This window comes from Sminthopsis crassicaudata, chromosome 4 (genome assembly GCF_048593235.1).
Source record: "Sminthopsis crassicaudata isolate SCR6 chromosome 4, ASM4859323v1, whole genome shotgun sequence".
Taxonomy (NCBI): Eukaryota; Metazoa; Chordata; class Mammalia; order Dasyuromorphia; family Dasyuridae; genus Sminthopsis; species Sminthopsis crassicaudata.
The window spans coordinates 443,575,453-443,590,228 of record NC_133620.1 but is presented as its reverse complement, the minus strand read 5'-3'; the positions used below and the strand labels follow the sequence as shown (position 1 = coordinate 443,590,228).

The following is a 14,776-nucleotide window of genomic DNA, read 5'->3' as shown; positions in this document are numbered from 1 at the left end:
TGCCCCAAGTCCACAGCTATAATCCTCAGTCTCCAGAAAAATCAAACCTAAGATTGATCAGTGCTGATGGCCTTCCAGTGGATAATGCTCGTGCTTGAGTCTAACTGAAGCATCACATAAAAGGAATTGGGAAACTAGCCAGCCTGGCTACAGGAAAGGAAGGGGAGGGAGGAGGGCTGGGCTTGGCTGATGATGAATCAGGTCATCAGACCCAGAGGGTGTCTCCTTCCTATCTCCCATGTGCAATTAGTGACTGAATAAAAGGTTACAGGTGTCCAGCCATCAGTCCACCAACGGCTGCCCCACACTCCACTTCCTCCTGTTGGTGAAGGAGGTGAGTTTCAACTCTTTTCTACTGGGAATGGGGGAGCGGAGAGAATTTAAACATCCCAAGTACATTATTTTTATGCAAAAAAAAACTATGGGGGAAAATCTTAGAAAGTATTATATGTCTTTATTATTCATTCTAAGCTGGTGAGTGCTATGGTTGAAGTATATACAATAATAATTATAGTAAAAAAAATAGTAACAATGATGAACTGTGTTACATTTATTTAATCCTTCACAGAATGTTTTAGAAGCATTATTCCTTCATTTGATCTACATAAGAACCCTATGAGAAAAGTAATATAATTATTATTTCTGGTTTATAAACAAGGAAATTGAGGCAGGGAAGAAACAAGATTTGCCAGGATCTGCCCTGGTTCATAAAAGACATTTCCAGAGCTCAGACATGAGTCTTCTGATGTCAAATACACTGTTCTTTCCAGACCTCCTTTGGGCCTTTTTAGCTTCGAAAAATTATTTTTAATTATTTGGCTGACACAAGTATAAATACTTAGTAGAACAAGTTGAACAACTTTGTTTCCCACACAGATAAAAATTTTTAGATTAAAGCCATTTAAATGATGGTTGGACATGGGGCAAGAATGACTCAAGGGCTAGGAAGGGACCTGTCTGATCAGCAGGTGATTTATCACAATGTCTTTGAAAGATTATCAGGTGTTTTCTGAAACAATAGCCTCAAGTCGTTTATCTGATGCTCCCCTTGACCTGAGAGGCTTAGATCATTGATGCTAAAAATGCATGTTTTTCTAGCTATATTCAAAAAGTGCCTTCTCTGTAAAAGATAACTATCCCAAGAAGCCAGGAGCTCCTTTGGGCAGGAAGTCTCAGTCTGGAGAGGAAAGATCTTTATTCTTCTCTTAAATCATCATCCCTGATCTTATCAGTCAAATGCAAAAGCATGTTGAGAACTTTAAAGTGTCATGTAAATATTAGCAGTTAGTCATCTTGTCACTGAAGAGGTGATGTGGTACTGCAGAGGGATCATGACAAGGCCCTGAGGCCCCGATGACCCAGTGTGGCTTGAACCAGATTAAAATGTAACTAGGAAATATTTCACAAAAATTGTTAAAAAATAAGATAAAACATAAATGATATATTTTAAAACTAAGTCCAAATGTAGCCCACAGGGATGCTTATGTACTGTTTAATGTTCCTTGGCCCTACTTAAGTTTGAAACGATTCGTGTAGGAGATAGAGCACTGGACCTACACCAGAAAAACCTGGGTGGAAATCTACTTCCGCCACCGTATGACCATAGGCTCTCTGAGCCTCAGTTTCCATATTTGCAAAATGGTGATTGTCCCTATCTCAGGGTAAGTAAGTGGTATGATGGATAGCATCCCAAGTCTGGAGTCCTGAGTTAAAATCTGGCCTCAGACACTTTCTAGTTATGTAACCCCAGGCAAATCACCTAACCCTGTTTTCTCATCTGTAAAATGAGCTAGCAAAAGAAATGTCAAACCACTGCAGTACAACTCCAAATAAGGTCTCAAAGAGTAAGACAAAATTAACAACAACAAAAAAAAAAAAATCAATGAACACAGAGGCTATTGGAAGAGTTAAATGAGATAAAGGATATTATGTCTCTGGTCTCTGTGAGAGGGACGACTGAATCTAGGATTATGCACCATACAAGTTGCCTCAAACATTTCAGAGTAGCTTTAATAATTTTAATAAAGCTGCTGCACTAAGACTTTTGGGACACCCTGTATGAATTTCATCTATTATAGTTACTCTTACTCCCAATGTCTGGTACAAGAAGATGGACACTAGGTTCAGTTGTTGTGTTTGAACATATTAGTAGTGGATTAGAAAAGGGAAGTGGGAGACAGAGTGGGGAGGGGAACAGGAAGATAATTAACAATTTTGGCATTTCTTAAGGAATCCAACTTGACAAATACCTCTCTCCCTCCCCACCCTTTCCTCTCTCTCTCTCTCTCTCTCTCTCTCTCTCTCTCTCTCTCTCTCTCTCTCTCTCTCTCTCTCTCTCTCTCTCTCTCTCTCTCTCTCAGTTTCTCTTAAACTGGTGAAGATGCCTCAGCTCCTACAAAGTGTCATTTATATCATCGAGACTTTCCAAAACTATGCGAGAGAGGAGGGTGATTGTTCAACTCTAAGCTTGGGACAACTAAGGCAGCTCCTCCTAGGGGAAATTGGAGACTATCTGAAGGTGAGAACTATTAAAAGCTACAAAAGAAAAATAAAACTTACTCCTTCTCTTTGTCCTGGACCAAGGTGAACTCTTGTTTAAGATGACATGTTTTCCTCCTAATATACTCTTCTTAAATTACCTGTGTGTATAGAATCTGAAATATTTTTGTCAAATTCGTTTTTCACATGGACTTACTTTGTTGATCATTATAAATTTAAAAAATATATTTAAAAACCAATAACCTGCTACTCTAGACTTTGTTTCTGGAAGTCAGAATACCTTTTCAGGGGTCCACTAAGTGTCTTTGGTCCAAAACAATCTTTACAATTTAACACATGATATAAAGGTTCCTATTTATCTGCAAACTATTTAGGATTGTAGATTTGGAGCTGGAAGGGAACCAAAAAGTCATTTAATCCAATCTCTTCATTTTATAAATGAAGAAACCAAATATCTGAAAGATTGCATGGACCAACATCATCAGAGCAAATGGCTGATGCAGGCTTGGACTAGGATCCTCTTGTTCTAACTTCTGGGTGCTTTCTACATTGTCATTCAATGTCAAATGTCAATTGGAAGCAAAAGATTCTAAATACTTGGAGAAATCCTGGCTGTTTCCTAGTGCTGATGTTCACCTGAAAGTTGTGCCAGATATATTAATAAATAACTTTTCTTGCTTTTTTCCCCCTATAGCTATTCGATATTCTTACTACAGAAAGCAGCTTAAATGTTCTGGACAGAGAGGACAATGAGACTATCAGCTTCAATGAATTTATCCTCCTGGTCTTTGACTTGTTGAATATATGTTACCGTGATATACAGTCTTTCTTAGATCTGGAATCTAAAGCAAAATCTGACATAGAGGAGGAATTGTCAGGGGGCATGGAAACATGTGAGACTAATGAAGATTACCAAGAAGAAGCAGAACTAGATCGGTATAAACAGAGACTGACAGATATTGAATCTCCATCTCTGGTCAACCCCATAGAAAATGTACCAGACACACTAAGCAAAGAGGACTCCCAGGATGACCTTGAGAATCCCAGGTTACCGGAAAGAGAAATTGAGCACAACCACACTAAAAGTAAGTCCCAAAGTGAAGAAGATCATCAGAGCCAAGAAAGAAGCCAAGTCCAGGCAAGAGGAGGTGATGGAATTTCACCTGAAGAAAAAGAGCTACCAAAGGAATTTGTGAAGAGAATCTCTTCTCAAAAGGATGAGAAGATTGTAAGTGAGGGACATGAAGTATCCAGACAGCAAGATGACACAAACACAGGGGATCAACCATCAGAGCAGAAAGGGGAGCAAAATGTGGAGATTCAGGGCCAGACAACATCTGAGAGTCAGAAGGGGATCATCATAAAGGAGACTGAGGAACATACTGAGACACAAAAACCATCATCCCAAGAGAATCATGACAAAGAATCAGAAACAACTGACCTACCAACAGAAAAGGCTGAGGAAAAATTATCTGACACCAAGAGATTATCCGAATCCAATGATGATGATAGAACTCCAGATATTCAAGAACCACGAGTACAAGAAAGAGAATATGAAACTCAAGACATAGTAGTTAAAGTTGATAACAGTAGAGTCCCAGAGATAGAAGTACTTATAGATGAGAGGAAAGGGAAGAGAAAACTGAAAAACTTAGAAACAGTAGGGCAAAAAGAAAATGAGAAAGGCAATCAAATGGAAATATTCACAGAACAGGAGTCTGATGGAAAAGAAAAGCAACTTGAGGAACTAGTAGAAGAAGGGGACATTAGAAAAGATTCTGAAACCCCCAATTCAAAAGCAGATAATCAAAACCACCCTGAATGCAAAGGACCAGCAGCCTCAGAGGAGGAGGTCACAGTTTCGAAAATAAGTGAACCAGAATTTTCAGGGGACAATAGGAGTGCCTCTGTGACAGAGAAGACACCAGAAACAAAAGACAGAGTGCAAGGATCAGGACCACAGGATGACCAGTCTGGAGGAGGAAATGAGAAAATCACTCAGACTCTGTATCAATCAACTGAGCAACATGATGAAAACAAGGTGGAGAGTCAAAATGATGGAACAATCTCAGAAACATGCAATAATGCAGATGATGAGAGTGGCTCAGAATTAAAGGACCTGCCTGAACAAAGGAACTGCCAGAGTCAAGTGGATGCTCAGGAACTACCTGAACAAGAAGATGACAAGAATACTCAGGAATCTCCAGTACTAAGTGACAAAAGTGGAACCCCAGAAACAGAAGCACAAATAGATAGAGAAGATGAGAATAATACAGAAGAACAGCTGGCTGAAGAAAAAGAGAAGAAATCATCAGTGCCTAAAACACCAGCTACAACTGAGGAGTCTGTGAGTCAGCCAGCATCTCAGGAACCCATGAAACAAAAGGTAATCGAGATCACAGATCCCACAGATGATGATCATGAGCAGCTTTCCATTGTACAACAATCAGAGAAAGAATATCATCAGAAAGATCCAGAGACTCCTGGCCCAGACACAGAAGGAAAAAGGGAAGAGTCTGAAAGCCAGGAAGACCCATTAGAAGGTCAGGATCTAGAAATGCAAGGTCTCACCATGGATTCAAGTCCTGACACCCTGAATCCAATGGCAAAGGAAGACCAGAGCTCCCAGAGACCAGCAGGAGAAGTAAGTGAACAACAACATGTGATGAATAAAGAGGAGGATTCTTTACCAGACCTCTCAGAGCAGATAGACAGGAAATCCAGAGACACAGAGCTTTGTTCTTCCTCAGGAGATGAGACAGATTCCAAACTAGTAGATGAAAATTTACAGAAGACATCTGCCCAACCTGATCTCCCAGCTCCAGAAGAGGACTTAAGTCAAACTGATACATCTCAGGCCTGTGGTTCTGAGTTAAGGGTTGAGACGGAATCTCAGAGGAATAAGACCTCTGAGTTCCCAGTCTTCCTCAATCCACTCTGTGACTACAGACAAGAGCCGACATATCAAGTAGAGGATCCTGAGCCTGATGAAGAATATGTCAACCAGCAAGAGATCCTGGTATATCAGCAGTCACAGGAAGATGACCAGATTCAGCAAGAAGACCAACAAGAAATAGATGGCAGCTCTCAAAAATGCTGATTATTATTGGAGAGAAGTAGTCAATGTGACCTTTGCTTATCAAAAACTCACCTATCACTTATTCCCAGCATACACAAACACTTAATTATCATCCCCATCATCATCATCATCATCATCATCATCATCATCATCATCACCACCATTATCATTTTAAGTACCCATTCTGAATTTTTACAAAATCAAACACTAATAATCATTTAGCCTTGGGAGTTACCACTAAAAATACAACTTGCAACCAATTAAATAGTTTTTTTAATCTAGAATATGACATAGAGTAGACTACAATGGACTCTGGTCATTTGGGCATCTTCTTCTCTGGAAATTCCTTTCCACTAAAAATTTTGAAGTTCTCCCCTAGAACTTTTCCTTTTTCTTCTTCCATCAAATAACAATTTCTTCAAATTATAGATTTTCAAGTTATTTGATCATAGGATTTTTAATGAAGACAGTGGGGAAAGTAGTCTCTAAATTATTATTTTACAACTAAAGTATGCTATTCATTCATGAACATAGATAAGTGGTTCTAATAGAGTTTCCAAATTCATTCTAAAATTCCATAACTCAGTGGAAATGACTCTGATTTTGAAGTCAGATCATTTCAGTTTCAATCTTTACTCAGTGATTAACTGACCTTAGTCAAGCTATTTAACTTTTCTGGACTTCAGTTTCGTTATATTAAAAATGGGCTGGGTGACTAATGTACCAATTTTAAATCTACTATCCTAGGTATCCCAGATATTAGTGCTAAGTAAGACATTTCATTATTCTCCATCACCAAATTAACTTTTTAATGACATTACCCTTGGCTTTGGGAGGCAGGTATGACAAGTCACCTGAGTGACCTACTTTATAAACATTGGCAAAAAAATTAATAATGTGAGAGAATGAAAGAATATTTCATGCATGTCCAGTTCTTACTATAATCATACATAAAACAATGCTCCTATTTGTTGTTTCTTTTTGTCCAAACCTGTGGGTTCCCAGTGAGGAAATTCCTTCCACCAATACTACAACTTAAAACATTGTCTGGATTAAACAATTTGCCTAAGATCATACAGTCAACTGGTACAAGAAGATGGACACTAGTGACTCTGTGTGAGCATTGAAATTGGTCTCCTTGACTTGAAGGTCAGCTTGTTCTGCATTATGCCACAGTCTCTCTACTGATCTTTTAGTCCTGGTCTTTCTTGTTCAGAATACTGCATGAAAATTGAAAATAAAGTCTATTGATGATCAATTCTGTTTTTTTAATTGATTTTTCCTTCAGTTTCCTACTTTGCAAGCATCAAGAGAAAAACAATCATTCATGGTTACTAAGAATTATAAATGATTACGTTTAAGGAAGATGAACTCTGTCTGTGCTATCTGTCATGACTTAGGGAGAGGTTCTCAGAACCCTTTTCTCTGTCCCTAAATTTCAATCCAGATTTAAATAAAATAAGGAAATATATTTATATGATTATTTATTGGCATAAATTCAAACATCATAAGAAAAGCTGGCAAATCATTTCTCTATATTCTGAAAAAGCATCCTTTTGTCAAAATAACAAGATTTATTAAGCATCTAGAAGTACCAAATGCAGAAAAGCACTACAAATACAAAGAAAGGGGGAAACTTAGGATCTAATATTGAAAACATATCCCAAGATTTCAAACGTTGTTGACAAAGAATTATGACTTTATTGCTATAAATAGAAGGAAGAAGGCATGCATGTTGGGAGAAGCTGAGCAAGCTTTCTCAATATGCTATGTTCTATTCTGGGCATGCTAGGTTGTCTGGGTCTCTAATTAGTCACTTCAGTAATTCTGGCATTCTTATACATTGGAGATTACACTGAATCCATGATTTTATTTCCTTCACCAACTCCTCTTTGACTTACAGTGAGGGAGAATTACTTAAAACCTAAGACATCAAGTGACTTGCCAATGGGCATACATCAAGTGGATTTAAGAGGCAGAATTTGAATTCAGGTCTTCCTGAGTTCATATCCAACTCCATAATGATGATTAGTGCTTAGGGATCCTAAAATCACCCTCACAGAGGCATCATGGAAAAAAATTGATATTAAACTAAATTTTTTATATCTCTAGCTTGGTGCTTTACACACAGTAGGTGTTTTATAAATGCTTGTTTAATTAAAAAACAAAACAAAATAAAATCACCCTCACAGACATCTTTGTAATGGTTAGGACTTTACTAGATAACTATATCATCTTTAGAATACATTATTGTATCTTAACTCTAGAAAGTAACCTTTGAATTCTCTAAAAATTAACCAGTTAGTGCATACCCTTTGATCCAGCAGTGCTACTACAGGGCTTATATCCCAAAGAAATACTAAAGAGGGGAAAGGGACCTGTATGTGCCAAAATGTTTGTGGCAGCTCTTTTTGTTGTAGCTAGAAACTGGAAGTTGAATGGATGTCCATCAATTGGAGAATGGTTGGGTAAATTATGGTATATGAAGGTTATGGAATATTGTTGCTCTGTAAGAAATGACCAGCAGGAGGAATACAGAGAGGCCTGGAGAGACTTAAATCAACTGATGCTGAGTGAAATGAGCAGAATCAGAAGATCATTATACACTTCAACAATGATACTGTATGAGGATATATTCTGATGGAAGTGGATATCTTCAACATAGAGAAGAGCTAATCCAATTCCAATTGATTAATGATGGACAGAATCAGCTACATCCAGAAAAGGAACACTGGGAAATGAGTGTAAACTGTTATTTTTACCTTCTGAATCCAATTCTTCCTGTGCAACAAGAAATTCGGTTCTACACACATATATTGTATCTAGAATATACTGTAATATATTTAACATGTATAAGACTGTCTGCCATCTGGGGGAGGGGGTTGGGGGAGGAAGGGAAAAAATCTGAACAGAAGTAAGTGCAAGGGATAATGTTGTAAAAAATTACCCATGCATATGTACTGTCAAAAAAAAGTTATAATTATAAAATTAAATAAAAATTTTAAAAAAAGAACACACAAAAAAAGAAGATCACTATACACTTCAACAACAATACTGTATGAAGATATATTCTGATGGAAGTGGATATCTTCAACATAAAGAAGATCCAACTCACTTCCAGTTGATCAATGATGGACAGAGACAACCACACCCAGAGAAGGAACACTGGGAAGTGAATGTAAACTGTTTGCACTACTGTCTTTCTACCCAGGTTACTTATACCTTCAGAATCCAATTCTTAACGTGCAACAAGAAAATTGGATTTACACACATATATTGTATCTAGGTTATACTGTAACACATGTAAAATGTATGGGATTGCCTGTCATCTAGGGTAGGGATTAGAGGGAGGGAGGGAAAAATTTGGAAAAAATGAATACAAGGGATAATGTTATTTTAAAAATTACTCATGCATATGTACTGTCAAAAAATTTTATAATTATAAAATTAATTAAAAAAAATAACCAGTTAAATGTAATACATATTATGGAGGAGTTTGGATTTGTTGCCCAGTTTTAAAAAATAATGGTTTGGGGGATTTTTTATGATGTTAAATGTAGTCATATATGATTCCTTCACTCTGAGCAAGTCTACATAGTAAAAGTTAAGTGACATCCTCATTCACATACTAGTTAAGTGTCAGGAGTAGGATTTGAATCAAAATCTTTCTTTCTTCAAGTTTAGCCCTCTGTCTACTTTGCCATGCTTCTACATCATGTATAATTCTAAAGAAATTGTATATTTATAACTTTTAAAGGGATACAGTATCTCACAGAGAAGTGGACAAACTAAACAAAGTCTATTAGGGAGGACAATAAAAATGAGTTAAAAGTTGGTGTATCATCATTTACGTGCAGTCCTCTTTGTCCTTTGTATGTCTTTTTTTTTAAATAATGATCAAGTTCATTTTTAAAAATTTACTCTTAAAATTAATTTTTGAAAAGTTGGGTTAGGAAGTATACTGGAAAGAATATCTGATCAGGAACCAAAAAATGGAGGCCTAGTCCTACGCTGCCATTTTCCCACTATATGATTTTGATCAAATCCCTGTTACTGTTGAGATGATTTGGGGCATTTGGGCTGTTCAGGAGAACCAGCATTTCTAGCTTGAGGGCTTGCTGATCCCCCTTCAGTACTGCTTATCCATCTTGATGTCCACCTCTCACCCAGTTCTCACCTGCACCTCCAAGAAGCTATAGTATGCACAACAGCCACACCCCAGTAAAACTATCTCTGAAAATAGGTTAAGCCAACTTAAGGTTGATAGGTCTCAAATCTGTCAGTGAGTAGGGAATGTCTACCCCCAGCATGAGAAATCATCCTCCCACAGAATGGGTAAATGATAACAATTTGTTCCAATGGCCATAAAGTTGGCTGAAATAAATACTGTGAAACACTTAGAGCTTGGCAAGACACCAATTATTACATCCCAAGCCATGGCCAGTCATCTTGACTTTTGTCTTGCCTCTGAACTTTGACAATTCTGGAAGAATGAGACTAATGACTGTGCAAATCTGCCTCACTTGAATCCAATTCACGTGTAATTGTCACCTGATCATGTCATTGGGCTCTTAGCAAACAAGAATAACTTTCAAGGTTCCCATCCTCCCAGGCTCACAGCATAGACTTTCCACTTGTATTCACACCTAAATTATTCCAATAGAATGTATGACTTTTTTTCATAATTGACCCTTCCCAAATTTCCACTCTCATTATACTTTATTCTTCTTCACATTCTAAGCTCCAACAACACTGAGCTTCTTAATGTTTCTAAAACACATTTCCCATCTCCAATTTCAATGGCTTTTCATCAACTGTTCCTCGTAATCTCCCCCAGATTTCTACCACCTCTCCTTTTTTCTTTTTTAAATATAAATACTATTTTCTTTTTTCTATTTACATATAAAGATAATTATCAGCATTAATTTTATAAGATTTTGGATTTCAAATCTTTCTCTTTCCCTTCCTACATACCCTCCTCAAGATGGCAAGCAAGGTGATAGAGATTATACATGTGCAATCACGTTAAACAAATTTCCACATTTGTCGTGCTGTGAAAGAAGAAACAGAACAAAAGGGAGAAAAAACACAGGACAAAAAAAGTGAAAATAGTATAAGTTCTTTGTCTGGAGATAGGTAGCATATTCCATCATGACTATGGCCTGTTTTCAAAACTCAACTCAAATCCTACCTCCTGAAAGAGAACTTTCTTATCTTCCCACCTCCCAACTTTTAGTGTCATCCCTGTGAGATTAACTTTTAGTTACACTGTACTTATCTTGCACACACAAATTTTTGTTGGGGTGGGAGGTCATGCTGTCTTCTCCATTAGAATGCAAGCTTTTTAAAGGCAGAGGTTCTTTTAGCTTGGGGAGGGTACTTGCCTTTCTCTGTATCAGCATTTATCACAAAGATTTGATGACAGCAAATGTTTAATAAGTGCTTATTGATTCATTGATTGAATGAAGGAAATTATCTTCTCCCCCTCTAAACCTGTTTTGAGTCTATAACCAAGAAAATTAAGTTAGATAAATGATTCCTAAGAGTTCTTATAGTTCTAAAGTTCCATAGTGTCTTATGTATGTTTTTGCATGTTTATATATGTTTGTATGCATGCATGTAAATATTTATTTAAAAGGACTTAGAAAAATGGGTTAAGGTCTATGAGGCTGTTTAGCTTAAAGAAGAAAAAACTGATAAATTAATTAATCTAAATATTACACTTAATTTTTTATAGATGGGAGAGATTTAGGTAGAATATAAATTCCATTTCTATCAGCAGAGTGTATATAATTAAGCAGTGGATCAGGGAAGAGAAAAAAGAGGGATTTATTAAGCACTTACTATGTACTAGACACTATCCTAAGTAAACACTTTGACAAATATTACCTCAGTTGACCCTCATAACAACCCTGGAAAGTACAGGCTATTATTGTTCCCATTTTACAGTTGAGGGAAATAAAGCAAAGGTAAGGGAATTTGCTCAGAGTCACATGACCAGTCAGAAATTGGTCTGAGGCCAGATGTGAATTTTGGTCTTTCTAACTCCAGGTCCAGTGTTCCTGCCTATCCACTATACTACCTACTTGCATACTTGGCCAGGTAATCAGTGTCCTAAAGGACTTCCTTACCTAGAGTTCTTTCAGTATTAAATAATTGTTAACACTTACTGTACCCTTTTAAGAACTCTGTGAATTTCTATCCTTCAGTTTTAGGGTACTTTTGCTTGGGAGTATGAAAGGAGAAAATTAAGATATTTCTAGAGGCTCTTTTCTACTACTAGACATCTGACATGCCCTTTTTTTGGTTTTTTGGGGTTTGTTTTTTTTTTTTTTTTTAGTGAAAATGCTGATCTGCATTTTCCAATTCTAGCCACTCCAATGTTATGAGACACAGATCAAATTAAAAGTAGTACATAGAGAACCTTACTACAAATGTCTCATTTTTTAAACTTGCCAACCCATTTTTCCCATGGGGAAAACAATTTTTTACATGTTATTGATACTTACCTTGCAGATGATATTAAATCAAGCAATCCATCATAACAAAAAATAAATACCAACTTTGTTTCAACAGCAGATGTTTTACATTCCTGGTGCTAAATAAATGAGAGTCTTAATGAACTCCTTTGTAGCATTTCTTCCTCTCCAAAATGAGGGGGTTAAACTGGGTAATAGGTAAACCCTAATATTTTCTACAATCAAAATCATGCAAGATGACAGGTGCTGGCCAATTTCCAAAAATCAATCAAAATCATTTCATAAATGCTTGCTGATTGATATCATTGAACAATTTTTTACATGTTATTGATACCTTGCAGATGATGGTAAATCAAGCAGTCCATCAAAACAAAAAATAAATACCAAATTGTTTCATCAGCAGATGTTTTACATTTCTTTGAAAATATTTTCTTTAAAAATACTGTTCCTCTATGCTCAAAAAGTTATCCAACTGTGCATACCCTTTGACCCAGCAGTGTTTCTACTGGCTTATATCCCAAAGAGATCTTAAAGGAAGGAAAGGGACCCACATGTGCCAAAATGTTTGTGGCAGCCCTCTTTGTAGTGACCAGAAACTGGAAACTGAATGGATGCCCTTCAAATGGAGAATGGCTGAATAAATTATAGTATATGAATGTTATGGAATATTATTGTTCTGTGGGGAAATTATCAGGAGAATGATTTCAGAGAAGCCTGAATGGATGCTAAGCAAAATGAGCAGAACCAGGAGGTCATTATACAGTTCAACCACAATACTAGATAATCAGTTCTGATGGACAACAGATGAGATGATCTCTTCAACAATGAGATGATCCAAACCAGTTCCAATTGTTCAGTAATGAAGAGAATCAGCTACACCCAGAGAGAGAAATATGGGAAATGAGTGTGGGCCACAACATAGCATTTCTACTCTTTCTGTTATTGTTTGCTTGCATTTTTGTTTTCCTTCTCAGGTTTATTTTTTTCTTCTTTCCAGATCTGATCTTTCTTGAGAAGCAAGATAACTGTATAAACATGTTTACATATATTGTATTTAACATATATTTTAATATATTCAACATGTATTAGACTACCTGCCATCTAAGGGAGGGGGGAGGGGGAAGGAAGGGAAAAGTTGGAACAGAAGGTTTTGCAAGGGTCAGCATTGAAAAACTACCCGTGCATATGTTTTGTAAATAAAAAAGCTATAATAAAAAAATACTGTTCCTTTAGAATGTTCATTTTAAGGACATTCCTAAAATTTGTCTAGAATAGAGTCTTCCCATTTGGGTTTTTAATTAGTTTTTAATTGTCAAAAAAAAAATTTCTCCCTCCCACCTTCCTTCCCTCCACACTGGGAAAAAAAAGGAAAAAAGGTCTTATAAACAGAGAAGTATAGTCAATCTTATTGGAAAGGATACTAGCTTATTTGCATTATATATAAAGTTAGCCTTTTTTAGTTCTCCTTAATTAATGCTTTCCTTTAATATTATCTTCAATTTATCCATCACCTATATTTGATTTGTAAATTTCTAATAAGATTGAGAGTAAAAAAGGATTTTTATTGTTGTAACTATTATTTGGGAATTAATGACACCTGAGATAGGAATGAATGAGATGATATTGTGGTGATAAAATGAGTCTAAAATGAGATAATATTTGTAAATCAATTAGTACAGTGCCTGACATATAGTAAGTGCTTGATAAAAATTTGTTCTCTCTCACTGTCTCTGTCTCTCTCTGTCTTTCTCTGTCTCTGTGTCTCTCTCTTTCTCTTTCTGTTTCTTTCTGTCTCTGTCTCTCTCTCTCTCTTTCTTTTTTTCTGGTTCTCCCTTCCTCTGGCTCTATCTTTCTGTGTCCATCTGTGTCTTTCTATGTGTGTCTCTACTCTTTCTCTGTCTCCCTCTATATCTTTGTTTCTCTGTCTCTGAATATGGCTTTCAGGTAATTCTGTGTTTCTTAAATTATCTCTCCTTGATCTGGAGATCATCTTTCTACTGATTCTGTCTTTTCTCCCTTAATAAAATGCAGCTATTTCAACAGTATTTTATGAGTTGCTACTATTGCTTCTCTTACCTCATTACTGTATCAGAGATCATGGGAGATAACAGACATAACTTAACATCCTTTAAGATAAAGGTAAAAATAGAACATTCTCTACCCTTAGGAAGCTTATATTCTAATGGGGAGGATCCAAGATATACAAAGAAAAGTAAAAATACATATGCAAAGCTATACAATGTAATTTCTAGGGGGACAGCACTAAGAACTGGATAAATTTAAAAAGGTTTCATGTAGGAAGATATATCAGAGATGTTTTTTGAAGGAAACCAGGGATACTTGAGGGAAAAGTGAGGAGAGACTACATTACAAGTATGGTGGATCATCTAAGAAAAGGTAGAAAGGCAAGAAATGGAATGTCACATTTAGGAGACACTTAGCAAGACAATTTAATTAGAACATTGAGTATGGCAGGCTGAACAATATGAAATGGTCCTGAAAGGTCGGCTAGAGACATCATAAAGTATACATTTAGAGGTAGCAGGTACACTAGAAATCAGCCAATCCAAAACCTCATTTTATAGATGAGAGATCTGAAACCTAGACGGATGAAATGGTGTGAACAAAATAGCAAAGTAGCAAAGGGGCAGATGTAGATTTGAACTCAGCTCTTCCAACCGCAAATTCAGTCTTCTTACATGACCCAGAAAGGTAAGGG

The 14,776-nt window shown here is 36.5% G+C and overlaps 1 protein-coding gene across 1 annotated transcript; it reads left to right on the top strand.

The window, feature by feature from the left end:
- The first annotated feature begins 249 nt into the window (after positions 1–249).
- Positions 250–6,836, top strand: TCHHL1 (trichohyalin like 1). Its single transcript, XM_074263485.1, has 3 exons — positions 250–334; positions 2,361–2,518; positions 3,194–6,836. Exons 2-3 carry the CDS (start codon positions 2,381–2,383, stop codon positions 5,597–5,599), a joined length of 2,544 nt encoding a protein of 847 aa, XP_074119586.1. The 5' UTR covers positions 250–334; positions 2,361–2,380; the 3' UTR covers positions 5,600–6,836.
- Positions 6,837–14,776: the final 7,940 nt, after the last annotated feature.

What these genes read in the sequence shown, in the direction of transcription:
- TCHHL1 (XM_074263485.1), top strand. Translation starts at nt 2,381, where the DNA reads ATGCCTCAGCTCCTACAAAGTGTCATTTATATCATCGAGACTTTCCAA. An exon ending in AAATTGGAGACTATCTGAAG is followed by an intron (nt 2,519 to 3,193) that starts GTGAGAACTATT and finishes TTCCCCCTATAG; the next exon opens with CTATTCGATATTCTTACTAC.